This window comes from Haliotis asinina, chromosome 1 (genome assembly GCF_037392515.1).
Source record: "Haliotis asinina isolate JCU_RB_2024 chromosome 1, JCU_Hal_asi_v2, whole genome shotgun sequence".
NCBI lineage: Eukaryota > Metazoa > Mollusca > Gastropoda > Lepetellida > Haliotidae > Haliotis > Haliotis asinina.
In genome coordinates this window covers 17,967,141-17,988,598 of record NC_090280.1, presented here as the reverse complement: position 1 = coordinate 17,988,598, position 21,458 = coordinate 17,967,141, and the positions used below count along the sequence as shown (strand labels likewise).

General features: G+C 42.9%; 2 protein-coding genes across 2 annotated transcripts; one reads left to right on the top strand and one right to left on the bottom strand.

The window, feature by feature from the left end:
- Positions 1–893: 893 nt before the first annotated feature.
- Positions 894–8,246, bottom strand: LOC137254694 (uncharacterized PE-PGRS family protein PE_PGRS54-like). Its single transcript, XM_067792548.1, has 3 exons — positions 7,820–8,246; positions 7,095–7,292; positions 894–6,373 (listed from the first exon to the last, which is right to left on the bottom strand). The coding sequence occupies exons 1-3, from the start codon at positions 8,244–8,246 to the stop codon at positions 894–896; spliced, it is 6,105 nt and encodes a 2,034-aa protein (XP_067648649.1).
- Positions 8,247–13,684: 5,438 nt separating this feature from the next.
- LOC137287608 (zinc finger protein 721-like) lies at positions 13,685–21,194 on the top strand. Its single transcript, XM_067819989.1, has 2 exons — positions 13,685–13,819; positions 16,413–21,194. The coding sequence occupies exon 2, from the start codon at positions 16,751–16,753 to the stop codon at positions 21,116–21,118; it is 4,368 nt and encodes a 1,455-aa protein (XP_067676090.1). The 5' UTR covers positions 13,685–13,819; positions 16,413–16,750; the 3' UTR covers positions 21,119–21,194.
- Positions 21,195–21,458: the final 264 nt, after the last annotated feature.

The following is a 21,458-nucleotide window of genomic DNA, read 5'->3' as shown; positions in this document are numbered from 1 at the left end:
TCACATTGGGCTGAAACACTCTCACCAAAGTTTATTTCCCTTTATCGCCGTTGTAGCATACGTTCAACCGTTGTAAAACAGTGGACGAGAGGTTCAGAAAAACTACAAAAGAGAAACGAAATACCTTTTGAGTAAACAGTACAACTGAACCTAATGAGGTGTACAAATATTCAAATCCTTAATTTCAAAATACGCAAATAAGCAATTACGTCTAATAAGTTTTCTGGTATCTCGTTTGGACATAGAAGCAAGAAAAATTGAAGAAGTTACTCACGTCTGCGTTCTGCCATGACTCGGTGTGTTTCACTCGCAACATGGAGGCCTTCTGACTGCCTGAACCCATGTGCTTCTGATCATGTGATCAGATTGACAGGATGTAAATTGTTATAAATTTGAAAAAGTTTAATCAGCAACCTAGATTCGAACCTACAACCTGCGTGTTTCTAAATGGTTACTGTAATAATTCAGTGAACAATTCTTTACACCACAGGCAGTTGCACAGATGTGTTGACAATTTTAAATATTAAAATAAACCTTTACTTCTTTACTTAAAATCAAGTTGAGTGTTCAGTGTTCTGCACGTACAGTAGACTTGCTTCACTTAGATCATTTGTATGCCAGGCAAGTGAAAATCATAGCTATGGAAAAATAATGGTGAACATAACAGCGATTTGAACCCTGATGATAGGCTCCTGGCGAGTAGAAAGGGAGACAATTGTGTACGTAATGATGTGCAGCCCATTCTCCAGTGTCACCTGCCGTGATATTGTTGTATTATTGCTAATAGCAGCGTAAAACCACACAGTTTATGAAATTGATTTTTAGCCAAAGTGAACTGAACACGCATGATCTCCAGGAAAATCTTGACACACAAGCTAGCAGGAGATAACTCTTTAATTTTCCTTTCCACTGTAGTCATAACCACCTCCTCCATAGTAATCTTCACCACCTCCACCACTTCCCTCTCCTTTGTCGGCATCACCACTTCCTCCATTGTAGTCGTAACCACCTCCTCCATTGTAATCTTCACCACCTCCGCCACTTCCCTCTCCTTTGTCGGCATCACCACCTCCTCCATTGTAGTCGTAACCACCTCCTCCATTGTAATCTTCACCACCTCCGCCACTTCCTTCTCCTTTGTCGGCATCACCACCTCCTCCATTGTAGTCGTAACCACCTCCTCCATTGTAATATTCACCACCTCCGCCACTTCCCTCTCCTTTGTCGGCATCACCACTTCCTCCATTGTGGTCATAACCACCTCCTCCATTGTAATATTCACCACCTCCGCCACTTCCCTCTCCTTTGTCGGCATCACCACTTCCTCCATTGTAGTCGTAACCACCTCCTCCATTGTAATATTCACCACCTCCGCCACTTCCCTTTCCATTGTCGCCATCACCACTTCCTCCATTGTAGTCGTAACCACCTCCTCCATTGTAATATTCACCATCTCCACCACTTCCCTCTCCTTTGTCGGCATCACCACTTCCTCCATTGTAGTCGTAACCACCTCCTCCTTTGTAATATTCACCACCTCCGCCACTTCCCTCTCCTTTGTCGGCATCACCACCTCCTCCATTGTACTCGTAACCACCTCCTCCATCGTAATCTTCACCACCTCCGCCACTTCCCTCTCCTTTGTCGGCATCACCACTTCCTCCATTGTAGTCATAACCACCTCCTCCATTGTAGTCATAAACACCTCCTCCACTGTAGTCGTAACCACCTCCACCACTTCCCTCTCCTTTGTCGGCATCACCACTTCCTCCACTGTAGTCATAACCACCTCCTCCATTGTAGTCGTAACCACCTCCACCACTTCCCTCTCCTTTGTCGGCATCACCACTTCCTCCATTGTAATATTCACCACCTCCGCCACTTCCCTCTCCTTTGTCGGCATCACCACTTCCTCCATTGTAGTCGTAACCACCTCCTCCATTGTAGTCATAACCACCTGCTCCATTGTAGTCGTAACCACCTCCACCACTTCCCTTTCCTTTGTCGGCATCACCACTTCCTCCATTGTAGTCATAACCACCTCCTCCATTGTAGTCGTAACCACCTCCTCCATTGTAATATTCACCAACTCCGCCACTTCCCTCTCCTTTGTCGGCATCACCACTTCCTCCATTGTAGTCATAACCACCTCCTCCATTGTAATATTCACCACCTCCGCCACTTCCCTCTCCTTTGTCGGCATCACCACCTCCTCCATTGTAGTCATAACCACCTCCTCCATTGTAATATTCACCACCTCCGCCACTTCCCTCTCCTTTGTCGGCATCACCACTTCCTCCATTGTAGTCATAACCACCTCCTCCATTGTAATATTCACCACCTCCACCACTTCCCTTTCCTTTGTCAGCATCACCACTTCCTCCATTGTAGTCATAACCACCTCCTCCATTGTAATATTCACCACCTCCGCCACTTCCCTCTCCTTTGTCGGCATCACCACTTCCTCCATTCTGGTCATAACCACCTCCTCCATTGTAATATTCACCATCTCCACCACTTCCCTCTCCTTTGTCGGCATCACCACCTCCTCCATTGTAGTCGTAACCACCTCCTCCATTGTAATATTCACCACCTCCGCCACTTCCCTTTCCATTGTCAGCATCACCACCTCCTCCATTGTAGTCGTAACCACCTCCTCCATTGTAATATTCACCATCTCCACCACTTCCCTTTCCTTTGTCGGCATCACCACTTCCTCCATTGTAGTCATAACCACCTCCTCCATTGTAATATTCACCACCTCCGCCACTTCCCTTTCCTTTGTCAGCATCACCACTTCCTCCATTGTAGTCATAACCACCTCCTCCATTGTAATATTCACCACCTCCGCCACTTCCCTTTCCTTTGTCAGCATCACCACTTCCTCCATTGTAGTCATAACCACCTCCTCCATTGTAATATTCACCACCTCCGCCACTTCCCTCTCCTTTGTCGACATCACCACTTCCTCCATTGTAGTCATAACCACCTCCTCCATTGTAGTCATAACCACCTCCTCCATTGTAGTCATAACCACCTCCTCCATTGTAGTCATAACCACCTCCTCCATTGTAATATTCACCACCTCCGCCACTTCCCTCTCCTTTGTCGGCATCACCACCTCCTCCATTGTACTCGTAACCACCTCCTCCATCGTAATCTTCACCACCTCCACCACTTCCCTCTCCTTTGTCGGCATCACCACTTCCTCCATTGTAGTCATAACCACCTCCTCCATTGTAGTCATAACCACCTCCTCCACTGTAGTCGTAACCACCTCCACCACTTCCCTCTCCTTTGTCGGCATCACCACTTCCTCCACTGTAGTCATAACCACCTCCTCCATTGTAGTCGTAACCACCTCCACCACTTCCCTCTCCTTTGTCGGCATCACCACTTCCTCCATTGTAATATTCACCACCTCCGCCACTTCCCTCTCCTTTGTCGGCATCACCACTTCCTCCATTGTAGTCGTAACCACCTCCTCCATTGTAATATTCACCACCTCCGCCACTTCCCTCTCCTTTGTCGGCATCACCACCTCCTCCATTGTAGTCATAACCACCTCCTCCATTGTAATATTCACCACCTCCGCCACTTCCCTCTCCTTTGTCGGCATCACCACTTCCTCCATTGTAGTCATAACCACCTCCTCCACTGTAGTCGTAACCACCTCCACCACTTCCCTCTCCTTTGTCGGCATCACCACTTCCTCCACTGTAGTCATAACCACCTGCTCCATTGTAGTCGTAACCACCTCCACCACTTCCCTTTCCTTTGTCGGCATCACCACTTCCTCCATTGTAGTCATAACCACCTCCTCCATTGTAGTCGTAACCACCTCCTCCATTGTAATATTCACCACCTCCGCCACTTCCCTCTCCTTTGTCGGCATCACCACTTCCTCCATTGTAGTCATAACCACCTCCTCCATTGTAATATTCACCACCTCCGCCACTTCCCTCTCCTTTGTCGGCATCACCACCTCCTCCATTGTAGTCATAACCACCTCCTCCATTGTAATATTCACCACCTCCGCCACTTCCCTCTCCTTTGTCGGCATCACCACTTCCTCCATTGTAGTCATAACCACCTCCTCCATTGTAATATTCACCACCTCCACCACTTCCCTTTCCTTTGTCAGCATCACCACTTCCTCCATTGTAGTCATAACCACCTCCTCCATTGTAATATTCACCACCTCCGCCACTTCCCTCTCCTTTGTCGGCATCACCACTTCCTCCATTCTGGTCATAACCACCTCCTCCATTGTAATATTCACCATCTCCACCACTTCCCTCTCCTTTGTCGGCATCACCACCTCCTCCATTGTAGTCGTAACCACCTCCTCCATTGTAATATTCACCATCTCCACCACTTCCCTTTCCTTTGTCGGCATCACCACTTCCTCCATTGTAGTCATAACCACCTCCTCCATTGTAATATTCACCACCTCCGCCACTTCCCTCTCCTTTGTCGGCATCACCACTTCCTCCATTGTAGTCATAACCACCTCCTCCATTGTAGTCATAACCACCTCCTCCATTGTAGTCATAACCACCTCCTCCATTGTAGTCATAACCACCTCCTCCATTGTAATATTCACCACCTCCGCCACTTCCCTCTCCTTTGTCGGCATCACCACTTCCTCCATTGTAGTCATAACCACCTCCTCCATTGTAATATTCACCACCTCCTCCACTTCCCTCTCCTTTGTCGGCATCACCACTTCCTCCATTGTAGTCATAACCACCTCCTCCATTGTAATATTCACCACCTCCGCCACTTCCCTTTCCTTTGTCAGCATCACCACTTCCTCCATTGTAGTCATAACCACCTCCTCCATTGTAATATTCACCACCTCCGCCACTTCCCTCTCCTTTGTCGGCATCACCACTTCCTCCATTGTAATATTCACCACCTCCGCCACTTCCCTCTCCTTTGTCGGCATCACCACTTCCTCCATTGTAGTCGTAACCACCTCCTCCATTGTAGTCGTAACCACCTCCACCACTCCCCTTTCCTTTGTCAGCATCACCACTTCCTCCATTGTAGTCATAACCACCTCCTCCATTGTAGTCGTAACCACCTCCTCCATTGTAATATTCACCACCTCCGCCACTTCCCTCTCCTTTGTCGGCATCACCACTTCCTCCATTGTAGTCATAACCACCTCCTCCATTGTAATATTCACCACCTCCGCCACTTCCCTCTCCTTTGTCGGCATCACCACTTCCTCCATTGTAGTCATAACCACCTCCTCCATGGTAATATTCACCACCTCCGCCACTTCCCTTTCCTTTGTCAGCATCACCACTTCCTCCATTGTAGTCATAACCACCTCCTCCATTGTAATATTCACCACCTCCGCCACTTCCCTTTCCTTTGTCAGCATCACCACTTCCTCCATTGTAGTCATAACCACCTCCTCCATTGTAATATTCACCACCTCCGCCACTTCCCTCTCCTTTGTCGGCATCACCACTTCCTCCATTGTAGTCATAACCACTTCCTCCATTGTAATATTCACCACCTCCGCCACTTCCCTTTCCATTGTCAGCATCAACATCACCTCCTCCATAGTAATCATTACCACCTCCACCACTTCCTTTTCCTTTGTCGGCTTCACCACCTCCACCATAGTCTTCACCACCTCCACCACTTCCCTTTCCTTTGTCGGCATCACGACCACCTCCTTCATTGTCCTCACCATTTCCACCATCTTCTTCATACTCGTCATTGTTATCACCATCTTCATAGTTGTCATATTCTCTACTATCTTCGTCATAGTCTTCATCGCTTCCACCACCTTCAACATCGTCCTCATTGTGTACACCATCGTCATAGTCTTCATCGCTTCCACCACCTTCAACATCGTCCTCATTGTGTACACCATCGTCATAGTCTTCATCGCTTCCACCACCATCAACATCGTCCTCATTGTGTACACCATCGTCATAGTCTTCATCGCTTCCACCACCATCAACATCGTCCTTATTGTGTACACCATCGTCATAGTCTTCATCGTCTCCACCACCTTCAACATCGTCCTCATTGTGTACACCATCGTCATAGTAATCATTGTTTTCACCACGTTCTTCATAGTCGTCATCATTTCCACCTTCTTCATAGTCGACATCATTTCCACCTTCTTCATAGTCGACATCATTTCCACCTTCTTCATAGTCGACATCATTTCCACCTTCTTCATAGTCGACATCATTTCCACCTTCTTCATAGTCGACATCATTTCCACCTTCTTCATAGTCGTCATCACCATCTTCATAGTCGTCACCGTCTCCAATTTTGATATCTAGTGGGAATGCCTTTTCTTCCCTGCTGGGTTGCGTGGTGTTTCCTGACTGGGCTCCTTCTGTAAAACACAAGATTTACGAAGGTTGAGTGGTTTAGATGACTGCATTGACATAGCTTCCTGCGTGCATGTGTGAGTGAACGTGTATGCGCATGCATGTCTTTGCGTCAGATACCATGCGCCATGTAACAAGCACGCGGTGTTCGAACCGTTAAGGTCTTTCTTTAATGTTGCTCAGGAGGTTCGGCGCCTGACTTTACGGTTTTGTTACGACACTCTTTCCACCATAATATACGGGGGAAGTAAATAAATATAAATAGAACGTAAACAAGAAAAAAACACACAAATATATGTGAGACAATAGGAACTTCATAACCTCTTGTAAGAGAACAGCTTCTCGAGTCAGCCCATTATATAGGCCACCACAGAGACCTTACCAATACGGAACAATGGGGTAACCTCGTGGTTAAATAGTTCGCTTTTATTCCTCACATAGGTAGATTATGTAAAACCCATTTCTGGTGTTCCCCGCTATGATATTGCTGGAATATTTCTAAAAGCGGCGTAAAACCAAATTCACTCACTCGATTTGTATAGTTTTTTCATCTGTTTTCAAATTTATCAAATATTCCAAATATTTGGGGGATTAAATCTGAGACAAAACCACAGTTTACATCTCATTACCATTACACTGGTACTTACTGAAATATTCTATTTTTTAGACAATAAGTCTACATATCATTAACGATGAAGACATTGATGCAGACGTGTGTACATTTACCAGGAATTAGTTTCGTGCAGTTTAGAGACGGTTTGATCCAGGAACCGGCTTTGGAACACTTAGCTTTGGCAGTGCCACCTTGTGATTTATACCCAGGGGCACATCTGTATGTGAAGGTTACCGCCCCATCTACCTTCACTTCGGGTTCAGATCGTGGAATACCATTTTGGATGGCGGGCATGTCCCTGCAGCTGGGATCTGCATTTGAAGAGTATTAATTGGCTATGAGAAACACATTACATTTAACGTGTTCATTTCAACAATTTATTATATATAATTCAAATGGGCCAGATATATGCTGCCCTTGACCAGTCCAGCTTTGCCGGAGGCGGTTACAGAACTGAGATGGTTGCATGATATAGCAGGTGTTATAATCGGTTGATTTATATTCGTATTGAGAAAAAAACAAAAACAAACAAAACAAAACAAACAAAACAAAACAATGAAAACAATGAAAAAGACACGGCACATTCGAGCCCAGGAATCCTATCCGCAAAGCGTTTGTATCAATATTCCATTCGTAAAGAATAAAGAGATACGATAGGACGTAACGCTGCGCTTATTCAAATCCCGATGCAATGTTGTACTTGACTTCAGTTCGTACTCAGCACTGTTTGAGAGCAGGCGAGTTTAGCGACCCGGCACTGATTCGAGGGTAGTACCCCCCTAAAAAATCGCTCAAAACTGCATTAAACTGATCAACCCATCACACATCCTCTACTCACGAATAAACAGGAACTCGCAGTTGTCTGTCGCCAGGTTGTCTGGGAGTGTTACGCTCTTCTTCGACTTCTGGAAGATGTGACAGGTGCTCCTGTGGAGCCTGACAGGCAATGAACAAGATGGAGTCCCGGGTAAACATGGCCGGGCAGCGACTGGGCGGCAGTGGACGGCAACCACACAGGTCTTGTCATTAGTACATGATTGATGGCACTGTTGCCTATTGCTGGCCTTGGTGTCGTTGTAGGCAACGCCGATGTCCATGTGGAACAAATTGCTGGTCAACTCCTTCTTGCTGACCTTCACAAAGGGACTTTCACGAACGACGAGGTGTGTTCTGGGGGATGGCGCAAAAGCCGGGAAGGGGAGTAAGTCCACATCTGTGATTAGGAGCAGGATGAGGATGGGGAACTCCTTCATGGCTATCCTCATGGTGTCTCACCAAAGTTTGGCTTAAACGTCGGTCGTTGTGCTAATTTGGTGTTCAGATGTGCTGCGTTGCTAGCTCACGACGTCATCCTCAATGTTTCCATAGACGTCGTCACAACCATGGAACTCTGGTAACATGAATGGATGCAGTTTCATTTACTATTGGCGTTTATCAAGATTGCTTATGAAGGGACATAAACTGAACTTCCGAGGCCAACACTGGACTTGCGAACAACTGGACTACCACACACTGTGGTTCAGAGTGATTGAAGCAAGTATAAAGTTACAACTTTTCTTTATCTCTTACTCTTGCAGATCAGTAATTCAGTAGTTCAGTACCCAGTATTGAATCATTTCCCCTTACATTGAAATATTTCATAAACTGTCGGACAAAGAAAATCTGGTATGATACATAATTTTCATGCAAGCTGTCTAAACCGGCACTCACTGGGACTGAAGAAATTGTCCGGTTTAGACAATGTGCCAGATTAAAGAAGTGGTGATAAAAGTACAAGCTACGGATGGGACTGAGATTTTACACCAGTGTTGACAACTTGCCAGATTGGCCAGATGCCGTTTTGGACAGCTTCCACCGTATGGCTATATTGGTATAAAATCACAGGTGTTGCGATACCTTTTTCCATGTGTATACTTCATGTGAAAATAATGCCATAATGGCTGTATGTGAAGCAAACAAGAATGGTTTTTCGGTGGCGTATGTAGTACGGATACCGTAGCTTTGTTTAAGCGATCGTTTAACGTTTTAACGGTTGTAATTTGGGTGTTTCCCAAAGTTTCAAATGTGTAAGTAGCTTTCTTTCGCAGAACAGTTTATCTGAATAAAACATGTCAGTATTTGAGTAAACATAAGATATGCTAATATATACGACATAAATGCGTTTAATAGCGGTTAATACTCGCTAGAAAAGATGTCACGTGATCTACGAACATGATTAATTTCGGAATTGAAGATGGAATAATAATCAGCTTTTGAAACACCTGCCTCCCGACGACGGAACGAGTTATTTTCAACTCGGACTGCCAGATTCTCAAATTCATCTGTCCGAAGGTCGGGTTAAAATTTAGATATGTATATGAAGATACTTGGTGGGCAAGTAAGTTTGGGTCAGGGCTGGCCAGTTTTCCATCTTACCAGCCCTTGGTCTGGCTGAAAGTTTTGGTCTTTTCATACCCTGACAATATTGAGAACCCCAGTACGCTATATGCACTCGAACATGAGTCATTTTTGTTAAACAAACTTTGTTATAAATGTTCTATTGCAAACACTTTGTCGTTTAAGAAACTTACCTTTACTGCAGTTCACGAATTCGAGAGAAATGTCCTTTGGAATACTCGAGGGCTTGTTCAGTGTTTATTCGGATTGACATGTTTATCAACCGATGCTATCTGAATAACGACTTGCCTTGAAAGTTAGCGATTTCCATGGCCATTACAACTCGATGGTGAGTTCAAGAGTTCCGTATTGTAATTATCCCGTGTTGGGTATCGAATATCGACAAAGAAAATCAGATCAAACGTGTGTGTGACCGTCTAAATTATTGATTGAAAATTAATACCTCTAGTTAAGGGTGAATTAAGGTATTGGCAATATCAAGCTGCTGTTGTATGGCTAATGCATGCAGATGCTTAGGTGTGTTAAATCATGGGCAATAGTCGTCGGTTAATCATGTTGTAAATTGATAATATAAAAAGCCAGAAACAAGATATCTATCTACTGAAAAACTGCAGAGCTAATGAATGTACACAAATGTTTGTTGGTTCGTATGGAGGCCATATCTGTGGTATGAGTGGGTATGGTTTTACGCCGCTTTTAGCAATATTCCAGCCATATCACGGCGGGGAACACCAGAGACAGGCTTCACACATTGTACCCATGTGGGGATCGAATTCAGGTCTTCATGGTGACGAGCGAACACTTTATCCACTACCCCATCGTCCCAGTGGTGGTATGGACCTTACACAGACAGTATTTGACCAACTGTTTGCATTATAGTAAAGCTTTATTTTCAAGAGTATACTTTCACGCACCCGGCTGTTCATCCTTTTCCACAAATTCAATCCAGAAATGCGAAACATGGTCAGTATCAACTTCATACCTAATATACAGTGCAAGCTGTCAAAACCAGTATCTGTCCAATCCGGCAAGTTGTCAACACCAGCACAAATTCTCAGTCCCATCCGTGGCTCATCAGCTCTACAATCCGGCTCATTGTTTAATCAGGTTATTTCTTCAGTCCCAGTGGGTGCCGGTTTAGACAGCTTCCACTGTATTTATTTTTATGCAAGTGATTCTTTTTCACAATCCATGGTGGCACTGAATCACATTTTTATATTTTTTTTCGAAATCATTCACTTTTGACACTCGGTTTGAATACAATTTTATTAGCTTTGTATTCGTTGTTTACTTGATTATATACACATTCATATGGCTATGTTATACCCGTGAAGATCCCGGTTAGAACTGTTCTTCCGCAATTCAGCGATGTCGTAAAAGTCGAATAACGGGATCGTTGGTCAGATTCGATACTTTGTTTGACAGGTCCTCGTATACCATGTTACGGTCATCGTATACCATGTTACGGTCATCGTATACCATGTTACGGTCATCGTATACCATGTTACGGTCGTTGATGCTCACGATGTCTTTCTGTGGATCGTTTAGTCCAGACTCGATTATTTACTCGTCTAACAGCTGGAATATTGCCTAGTGTGGTTTTAAACAAAGATTATTATGTGAGAATGTATGTAATATTGATCCTACGAAACGAGTGTCAGAAATCCTTGAAATACGAGTGTCATGAGATCCCGATGATAAAATACTACTGTGATATTCTATTTTATTATCTGTATATACCAATAATAAACGCAGTTGATATTGGATTTTCAAGATTGATGACATGCAAATGATGAAGCTAAGGGTGGAAACAGATGATGAAAAGAAATTAAGGGAACATGTGACAATTTATTCCATTCTTTTGAAAATGATTCATCTGTATGGATACATATTACTTTTTCTCATGTGCATCGGCACTGGCTAGTAGTATGCTCGCAAAATGGAATATCCACTTCTTATTAATGGTATATTTCATTGTGATTCATAAACAATTCCTGCATGACATTGGCGAATGCTTGAGCCAGACTGTCTGAAGAGAAACATTCGTGTTAATGTTAAATTACGCTTTTTCACATAAAATCCAGGTGTATGGATATACCAATCACTTACATATCGATCCATAGAAAGGTTTCCCCAAATCTGAGCTGTCTACACAATTGCCGTATTTCTTCATTGAGATCTGTCCCAGATACACAACGGCCTTCACTGTTGCTTGTGGCACTGTTGCATTTTTTTTATCGGATGGTGTTTGTCGACGAGTTTGGCTTCCTGTAACGTGGGAGACGGTGTTTTCGTAGACTGAACCAGTTCGTGGACGCGGTGATTTCGTAAACCAGACTGTTTCGTAGACGGTGATTTCGTTGACGTGTATATATAATCGAATAATATTATTCTGCAAGCATATTAATTTTGATAAACCACTAGACTTATGACTGTATTGTGAAGATGTTTTTGTTTTGTTTTCAGTGATACAAAGCTATGCTCTCTTTCAGCGATATGAAATTTGCAACAGATGAGGACATGAAAAGTTTGACTGAAGAAGGAACGAATATTATCCCTCTTTATGTAAATGTGTTTAGATTTATATGCAAAATGTGTTGTAATGATGATTATTTGATGATGCATTTATGAACAAGAGAGATAATTTAGTATATTTATGAACAATAACAGTAAGATGAATGATTTATTTTTGCCATCTCGAGCTTTATATACCATAACTGTTTGTATAGGTACATGTTTGTCGGCGAATTCCGCAAATAAGAAAATAATGAACGTTACCCTCGCTGGTTTGATGATGAGATGACAACACGAAGGTATGCATTTAGCATTAAAACGCAACCCTATTAGATATGCAACGACATGTTAGGTAATGCCCTCAATGAAACAAACGCTAATGAGAGTAAAAACAAGTCTTTTTAAAAACTGAATTGATGTAAGATTGACGCCATAAACCTTTGATCGAATTTCACCTTCATTGCTGTCAACTACCAACTTTAGGGTCTGGCAGAATTGATTTGAAAGTTCATAAAAAACTGTTTTCTTTCAAAACGCCCGAAAAAAAATCAACGATAAATCTCCTGAATATCATGAAAATCTCCTAAACAAACGCGCGCGCGCGCGCGCGCGCGTGTGTGTGTGTGTGTGTGTGTGTGTGTGTGATGAAAAAAGCAAGAGAAGCAGTTTGCGTTCTAAAGATATGCTAAATTGGCTTGTTTTTATTGTCGAAATATGTATTAGTTAGGTCATTTCAAACCGAGATCTGTGCTAGTATACACCACAGTTTTGCCGGAGTTGATTGACAGGTGGGAGACGCGAGAGTTTTGCTCGAGCTTCCTGTGATGAAGTGAATAGAGAATGATAGCCAGTGAATGGTGCAAACTGTAGAAGTTACATTTCCTTGTTGCAAACCTTGACTGGCATAAATTGTGTACAACGTTGAACAATGTTGAGTTCAGTCCTCATGCCATGGGGTGTGGTTTTTAGGAGCCAGTGGCAGACGAAATCTGCCTTTTAAGACAAAACTGTTGTCTTCCAGCACATACGCCACGGATGAGATCAAACGAACCGACACTCACGCGTGGTACAATTGGTCCTATTGTTTCATCGTGGTTGTTCATGACGTCATACTGTCTTAGTCTATGACGTTGCTATTCAGCTGAAACATCAAAGGCACCGGCTGGTCTTTGTCCTGTGATACTTTTTCAGTTTCTGACGTCACAATCCTATTCCCAGCTGCCCAAATAATATATAAGTATGTATGTGTTATCTTCTCTTGTCAATCGATAAAGCATTTTCATTTACACGTAAATATCGATATTTCTCTTTCCAAAATGCACAATACTGACAGCAATCTCACAACCAGAACTTATTCATTTGTGTTCATTTGTTTAAAGTTGCTAGTTTTCGATGTGTGATAACTGTATATTGATCTTGATAGACCACAAATCTGGTTACATAAAACCAAATGCGTTCCTGACACACAGACCGGTTCAATGATATCGTCGTGATCAGGTGCCTTTGAACCTTTGAAAAAAGGCGGAAAGGCGAAACCCTTCCATTGCAATATGTCACGTTTGTACTTCATATTTAGACGCGCATTGTGGATCGAAAACAAATTTTAAGCTCATAAAGGAGACATTCTTTTGATATTTTTTCGTCTATTGCTGTTTTTAAATGCCGTGTTTGGGTTTGTTGAAGAAGGAACATGGAAAAGATAGACTAGATATTTCGTTTAGAATAATCTACAGGGAAAATGCCATATTTTTCCTTAGTGGTTGTAGTTTTTTGAACGTTGAATACAAGTTACCTCCCTTGGAATAACATTTCCTTGGCAGGAATGCCTCGTGAAAACTGCGTTGGAAATGTGAAAATAAGAACTTTTAGGTCTTCTTATTAAGGAGTATTGAGAAACTAAATACCACGGAGACTGACTTTTTGAACGGTGAGTTAAATGGGAGTCACAGGTAGTCGCTGGTCAAGCAGGACACTTTTATGACTATGACGGATTATCGCCGTCACTCTCTTACCGACTCCATCCCTTTCGCCAAACACATGGGGCCTAGTGGCCCTGTCGCCGAATACTACACATCAACTATCAGCTAATTTACAAACAGCGGAATTCGCGCACTATTTAAGATTTTGCTTACGCCTTTCTCGATACCTCTTTGATACTCGGAAATGTGAGAAATTTGGCCTGAAAACACCTTTAATTTGTAATGTTCAGGAGTTCGAAATAACCAATCGTAGATCTGTCAGGATATGTAGATTAGGGTTGTAAATGATAGTACTGCTACCATATACATCGTGAAGTGGAGGGTAATGTTAAGGCCCAATATTTTAATTAATGAAGAGTTACAAGAATATTACCCTACTTCATTACACTCAAAATATTAGTAATTTTAAAACCCAAATGTAATGTAAAGAGTTCAAACTATCAAAGTATTGCATTGAAACTGATACACATTGCTCCATTCCTGAAAAACAATGGAATGACAAATGTATTTTAATGTTGAACAAAGTGAATGTGGCTTTATGCCGCTTTTTGCAGTTTTCAGCAATATCACAGCGAGGGACACCAGAAATGGGCTTCACACATTGTACCCATGTGGGGAATAGAACATGGTTCTTCAGCATGACGAGCAGATCATTCAACAGTTGTGCCACCTCACCAACCCGGTTTAACAAAGAATACGAATAAAACTGTTAGTTAGAGTATATGTATTATCGTCGACAACAATCTAACAGGTTGCAACAATTTTGCTTATGGACTTATTTTATATTGCTTAATGGTATTATCTGTAAGGCTCAAGGAGATGTTTGTCGTCACAAGTACTACAGATATAAACTCCAGCATATGTATTGCCTAAGCGAAGTCAAAAAACAGAAACTTAAGCAGGACCCTAAATGGGATGAGTCCATATCCCAGAACAAAAAAACATGTTTTGTTATTATTATGAAATCATTAATAATAATCTAATATTCCTGATTACTGATTTTATTACCCAGCCCTTGCATAGTATGAACTTAACAATGTGCTGTTCTGAATGGGTTATTGTGTTTTTCACATAGATATGCTTATGCTGAAAGGGTGACTGTTGGCATGTAAGTAACCTAACCAAAATCAGAATAAACATACTGGATTGTGCAGATCAGAACATATTGCTGTATCATGTAAGAAACAATCATACCAATTTATTTGTTATGCACAATACCACATGTTCAACTGAACAGGTACAACTACATATAGCTTCAGCGTGTTCAATACCACATGTTCAACTGAACAGGTACAACTACATATAGCCTAAGCATGTTCAATATCAACATAACCTTTTGTGATGAAATAACCATTTATTACTCGCCCGTTGAAGATACTGCAGTGTAATATTTTCACTTCAGTATTACACTAGTGTAATACCGCTTGAAATGGTTCAAAGTTGTGACATCACAATGCTAATGTTGACGTCACGATTTTACTAGACCTTGCTTGACTTGAAAGCTGAGAGTCCTCACACTGTAGGCAATTTCGCCGCAGTTTCTGTCAATTTATGTTGGCGAGTAATAAACAGAATACTAAACTCGCTTCAGTGAAATACCATTTTCATTAAACTCGTTAAAGATTTAGTATCAAACTCGCTTTCACTCGTCTGATACCAAATCATTAACTCGTTTAATAAAAATGGTATTACACGGAAGGTCGTTTAGTATCCTCTATTTATTTCCATTCCTACACTTATGAAATAGTAACATATGAAATTACAGCATTGAGCCATGCTCATTCAAATATCAACAAAAAAATTTATAATGAATTGATAGATATAAGGAACTTTTGTTTTTTTTCTGTCCTGATCTCTAGCTGTATAGTGTAGATGAAATGTGTCATAAAGTGAAGGATGTGCGCTGTATAGTGAAATGTGTCATAAAGTGAAGGATGTGCGCTGTATAGTGAAATGTGTCATAAAGTGAAGGATGTGCGCTGTATAGTGTAGATGAAATGTGTCATAAAGTGAAGGATGTGCGCTGTATAGTGAAATGTGTCATAAAGTGAAGGATGTGCGCTGTATAGTGAAATGTGTCATAAAGTGAAGGATGTGCGCTGTATAGTGAAATGTGTCATGAAGTGAAGGATGTGCGCTGTATAGTGTAGATGAAATGTGTCATAAAGTGAAGGATGTGCTCTCTGTGAATTCTTTATGCTCTACTTTACGGTACAGTTGAATGTAGCCCAAACTTTGAAATCATCTCCATGTGAATCATCTGAATGTGAATTGTCTGTTGAGGAAAAATGTGGACATCTGCTTTCTTTTTTCTTTCCATTAATGTGTTGGTGGTAGGCTAGTGGTTATTGTGTTTGCTTGTCACGCTGAGGACTCAGGTTCAATGCTGTCATGGGTACAGTATGTCAAGCCCATTTCTTGTGTCCCCATTCAGTGATATTGTGGGAATATTACCCAAAAGATAAACCCAACTCACATATTTGGTTTCTTAAATGTATACATGTCTGGTTCTTTTTCTAAAAGTATAATTTTCTTTTCCAGCTGAAGTCTTCTGAAAGTTACAGATGCTGCAGTGAAGATAGTCATTGGTCCCAGATGAGACAGGAATATGACCGGAACTACACTGCAAAGACTCCTGTGTCGAAGATGCAGCAGTAGAAATAACTGAAGTACATTCTACTATGACACACACATTTCAGTATTACTCAGATATTTTGCTGGGATCCATTTATGAACGTTATGATAATAGAAGAAGACATGATTACAAACATTTTTCACTTTGGATCAGGGGATGGTAGAGCTAATTTCACAAAGGTATTGAAACCATTTCAAGTCCTTTATCCAATTTTCAAATATCACCATCATCTTCAATCTTCAGGATGAACTATCCGAGCACTGAAGGTCAACACTCAACCTTCGCGTTGACGGACACAAGCCAGACAATGTCAACAGGTGCCCTGGAACATGGGTCAAATGCCAACAACAACCAATACCCCGTGAATCAGCTTCACCCAACTCTACCCACAGCACCCTGGCAACATGGCCCACCGTTTTTTGATCTGCCAATACAACTGTTGTCAAGCCTTGGTCCCAGACCATCACTTCCTCCTGAAGGTGCTTCTCCAGGTCCACCTGCAAGTCTCCCTCTGATTCAGCCCAGTTCTGTTGCTTCAACTGATGCTCTGGTTGTGTCCCAGACACCTTCAGGGATGATGCCTCAAGCACTAACAGATGCTGAGGTTTCAGCTTCCCACTCACTTGCTGGTCTTGTAGTCACATCTCAGTGCACAGCCTCTTCTATGGACATCTTCACAAGCCTTGCATCGCAGGGCAACAATAACAATTTCACTAACATCAGACCAGGACCAAAGAATCAGGATAATCCAGACATGAATTTTACCAGTTCATTGCAACAGTTCCAGCCACTGAATCAACAGGATCATCTTACAAGCTCACTACAGAGTGGCATGTCGGCTAGTCACACACCCAAGCAATTTACTGAGCTGCTTCCCCAGAGTCGAATCCATCATAAGGAGTTTGATGCTTATCTGCATCCATCTGTGGAGAAACCAAAGGTGAATGAAGGTCAAGTTTTTGAGCTTAGTCCTCAGAATGAACATCAAGGGGAACATGTCCAAAAGGAGCCTCATTGTCATGAAGCTGGTCCAGATATATCTGCAAAAGATGCTACTTTTGATGATAGCCAAGAACGACTGGATCATGCCAAGCTTATCCTTGGGTTAACTATGATTGGCATGGACATGACAAATGCCTTAGGTTCGGATTCTACACAGGCTAGTTCAGCACAGGATCAGATGAATATGTGTAGCAGTATCAGTGTTGCTAGTAGTCTACCAGAGGGAAATATTAGCACTCAGCCTTCTCAACAGGCTTTTGTTTCTAACAACTCTGTTGTGACATCAAACTGTCCCATATCATTGAACAATCAAAATGTGCTAGCACAGAATAACGTCAGTGAAGTTCCCAGGTCACATAAAAGCAGTGAATCTGATTCTGAGGATCGGAACTTCAAATGCCCGGTCTGTGAGAAAAGGTTTAAGAAGAAGTGGCACCTGAGTGCCCATGAACAGAGACACAGCGGGCTGAAACCCCACCATTGTGCCATGTGTGGAAAGTCATACACAGATGTCGGGACTTACAACAGACACATGAAGACACACACAGGAGAGAAGGACTGCATTTGTGTTGTCTGTGGAAAGGCTTTCTATGATTCTGGGGCACTCACCAACCACTTCAAGGTACATACAGGGGAGAAAACGCACGTGTGTTGGATCTGTGGAAAAGCGTTTTCTTATTCAGGAGGACTTCAGGTTCATGTTCGAAGCCACACGGGAGAACGACCATATGAATGTAAACAGTGTGGGAAATGTTTCAGCAAGTCTAGCAAGCTCGTCGTCCATGCCCGGAGTCACACTGGGATCAAGCCGTACCAGTGCGTGTATTGTGGCAAGGCCTTCAGTGTCTCAAGCAATCACAAGGCTCATCTTCGGACTCATACTGGACAAAGGAACTTCAAGTGCAATATTTGTGGAAAGGTGTTTGGGTCTTCTGATGATCTGGAGACTCACTCGACATCTCACGTGAAGCCTCCTGTGTTTACATGTAAAGAGTGTGGCAAGATGTATGTTGAGGAGGACAGGCTGAAGGAACATCTTACTACTCACACTGGGAAGAAGCTGTTTAAGTGTGATCTGTGTGGGAAGGAATTCAAGCGATCATCCAACTTCAGGCTTCATAGGATATACCACGAGTCCAAAAAGCCATACAGTTGTGAAATTTGTGGGCGTGGGTTTTGCAAGTATACTGATATGGTTCGTCATAAGAAAGTTCACAAATGCAAGGAGGTGTTTAAGTGTGATGTGTGTATGACACAGTTCAGTTTGCTTATTACATTACAGATGCACCAGATGAGAGTTCATGGACCTCTGAAAACATTTAGATGTGAGATCTGCAAGAAGAGTTTTAGTCGTCAGGAGGAGCTAAAGGTCCATACACGCACCCATACAGGGGAGCGCCCTTACAAGTGTCAAGTGTGTGGACAAGGGTTTTGTGGACCAGGAGGGCTCAGGAAGCATCTGAAGAAACATCCTGAACTGAAACAACAAGAACCTGAGCCGTCCAAGAAGTTGAAGAAGGTTTACCAGTGTGATACTTGTGGTCGCTCATTCCAACAGTCCAGTCATCTCAAGGCTCATCTTCGACGACATACAGGAGAAAAACCTCACGAATGCAGCGTCTGTGGGAAAAGATTCAGTGATGTTGGAATGCTGAACAGACATATGAAAATACACACAGGAGAAAGATCACACGTCTGTGTGGCTTGTGGTAAAGGTTTCATTGATGCTGGAAGTCTTCAGAAGCACATGACAACACACACTGGTGCTAAGCCATACAGCTGCACTGTCTGCCAGAAGGGCTTCAGTTTCCCTGGTGACCTTCAGGTTCACAAGCGTTATCACACTGGTGAAAAACCATTCAAATGTCCAAAGTGCAATAAAGCCTTCACCAAGTCAAGTAAGCTACGGGTTCACAGCAGAATTCATAGTGGGGAGAAGCCGTACAAGTGTTCGCAGTGTGGGAAAGAATTCAGTGTGTCAAGTAACCTTCGCACCCACATGAAAGTCCACAACAATTCTGTAGACAAGAACCACAGGTGCAAATCCTGTGGGCAGAGTTTTCCGAATGAGGAAGTTCTCAAGCAACATCAAGCTTCCTCCCACTCAGGGCTTAAACTGTTGAAGTGTGACCAGTGCAGTCAGGAATTTCTAGAGCAGCATCGGCTTCAGGAACACATGTTCTCCCACACGGGACAGAAACCTTTCAAGTGTGAGACTTGTGGAAAGCAGTTCAAGAAGGCTCACAACTACAAGAGTCATCTTCAGTCCCACAGCAAAATCAGACCCTTTGCCTGTGACACATGTGGCAGAGCCTTCTTGAAAAATGGGGATCTGAAGAACCATCTCAGATCCCATACAACGGAAAATGGTTTCAAGTGTGAGTTCTGTACAGAGGCATTTCAGCAAGCCAAGGACCTCCACGTCCATTTTGTAAAGACCCATGCACCAGACAAGCTCCATACCTGTGAAGACTGTGGGAAGGGATTTGACAAATTGTCTGAGTTCAAGGTCCACAGACGGACGCACACAGGTGAGAGACCCTTCCAGTGCACTGTGTGCTACAAGTCATTCTGTAGCAGTGGAGGGCTGACGAAACATGAGCAGAAATGTTGCGAGTTTCAGAACAGGCAAGCTGTGTACTCATGTGGCATCTGTGGACACAAGTACAAGGACTCAGATGCTCTGCAGGAACATCTGCGCACTCACACTGATATTAACAAAGCATCCATGAATGTTGAAAATTTGCCTCCCCAACACACAGGACCCATTGGAAATGCAGCTAATTATCAGAATGTGAACATCCATTACCAAAATGCTGGTGTACAGGAACCTGGGTCAGCTTCACAGAATTTAATGCAACAGAACAATCCATCTCAATGTCCTCGACAGCCAGCCACCTCTCAAAGAAATCCAGCAAAACCAACAGACAATTTAGACCTTAGAATCCAGCATCAGAACCCCTCTGTCGCTTCAAATCTTAATCTGTCTGATACTTTAAGAATGACTGGGATCCATCATTTCCAAGATGTTACAAAGATACAAGAGCCAAATGGATGTGAAGACCTGGGAATGAGAGAGGTCAACATGAACAATCTCTTGTTGCTGCAACAAGTGGCAGAATCATGTTGCCAAGGATCGGATATGGTCCATTCACAGCTAAAAACAGAAAGATCAGATACAGCCTACTCCCAACAGAACACAAGATCAGTCTCAGCTTTCTCCCAACAGAACAAAGCAGAATCAGTCTCTGCCTACTCACAACATAAAACTGTTGGATCAGATACAGCCTACAAGCAACAGAACACAGACGGATCAGGCACAGCCTACTCCCAACAGAACAACACAGGATCAGATACAGCCAACTCTCAAGTGAACACAGGATCAGATACAGCCTACTCTCAACAGAACCAAGTTAGCACAGACACAGCCTACTCTCAAGAGAATACAGGAACAAATGTAGAGTATTTACAAAAGAACTCTGAAGGATCAGACACAGCCTATTGTCAAGAGAACAGAGGATCAGACACAGCCAATGCTGAACAGAACACGGGGTCAGATGCATCCTATGCCCAGCAGGAAATAAGGTCAGACACAGCCTTCTCTCAGTAGAATCAGATGCAGTCTATTGTCAATGGAACACAGGATGACATGGAGCTCTCATTTGGAACAGACACAAAATGTTCCCCTTAGAACACATCTGTCAACCTGAGATTGTGACTTGACATACATCTATGGATTAACAGATGCACCTGATAGTCTAGATTGGTTGAACTCGGACACATCAGGATGGTTGGGCACAACAGTAAATACTATTCAAGTCTGTATAATGGTGTGTCTGTCATTAGTTATGTTCAAGTTTAATATGAGATACAAATATCCACTCATAGCAAAACTGTGTAAAAAGTGTTATTTCTGGTCTTCCTGCTGAGTGGTGCCATTTTGGAACCCA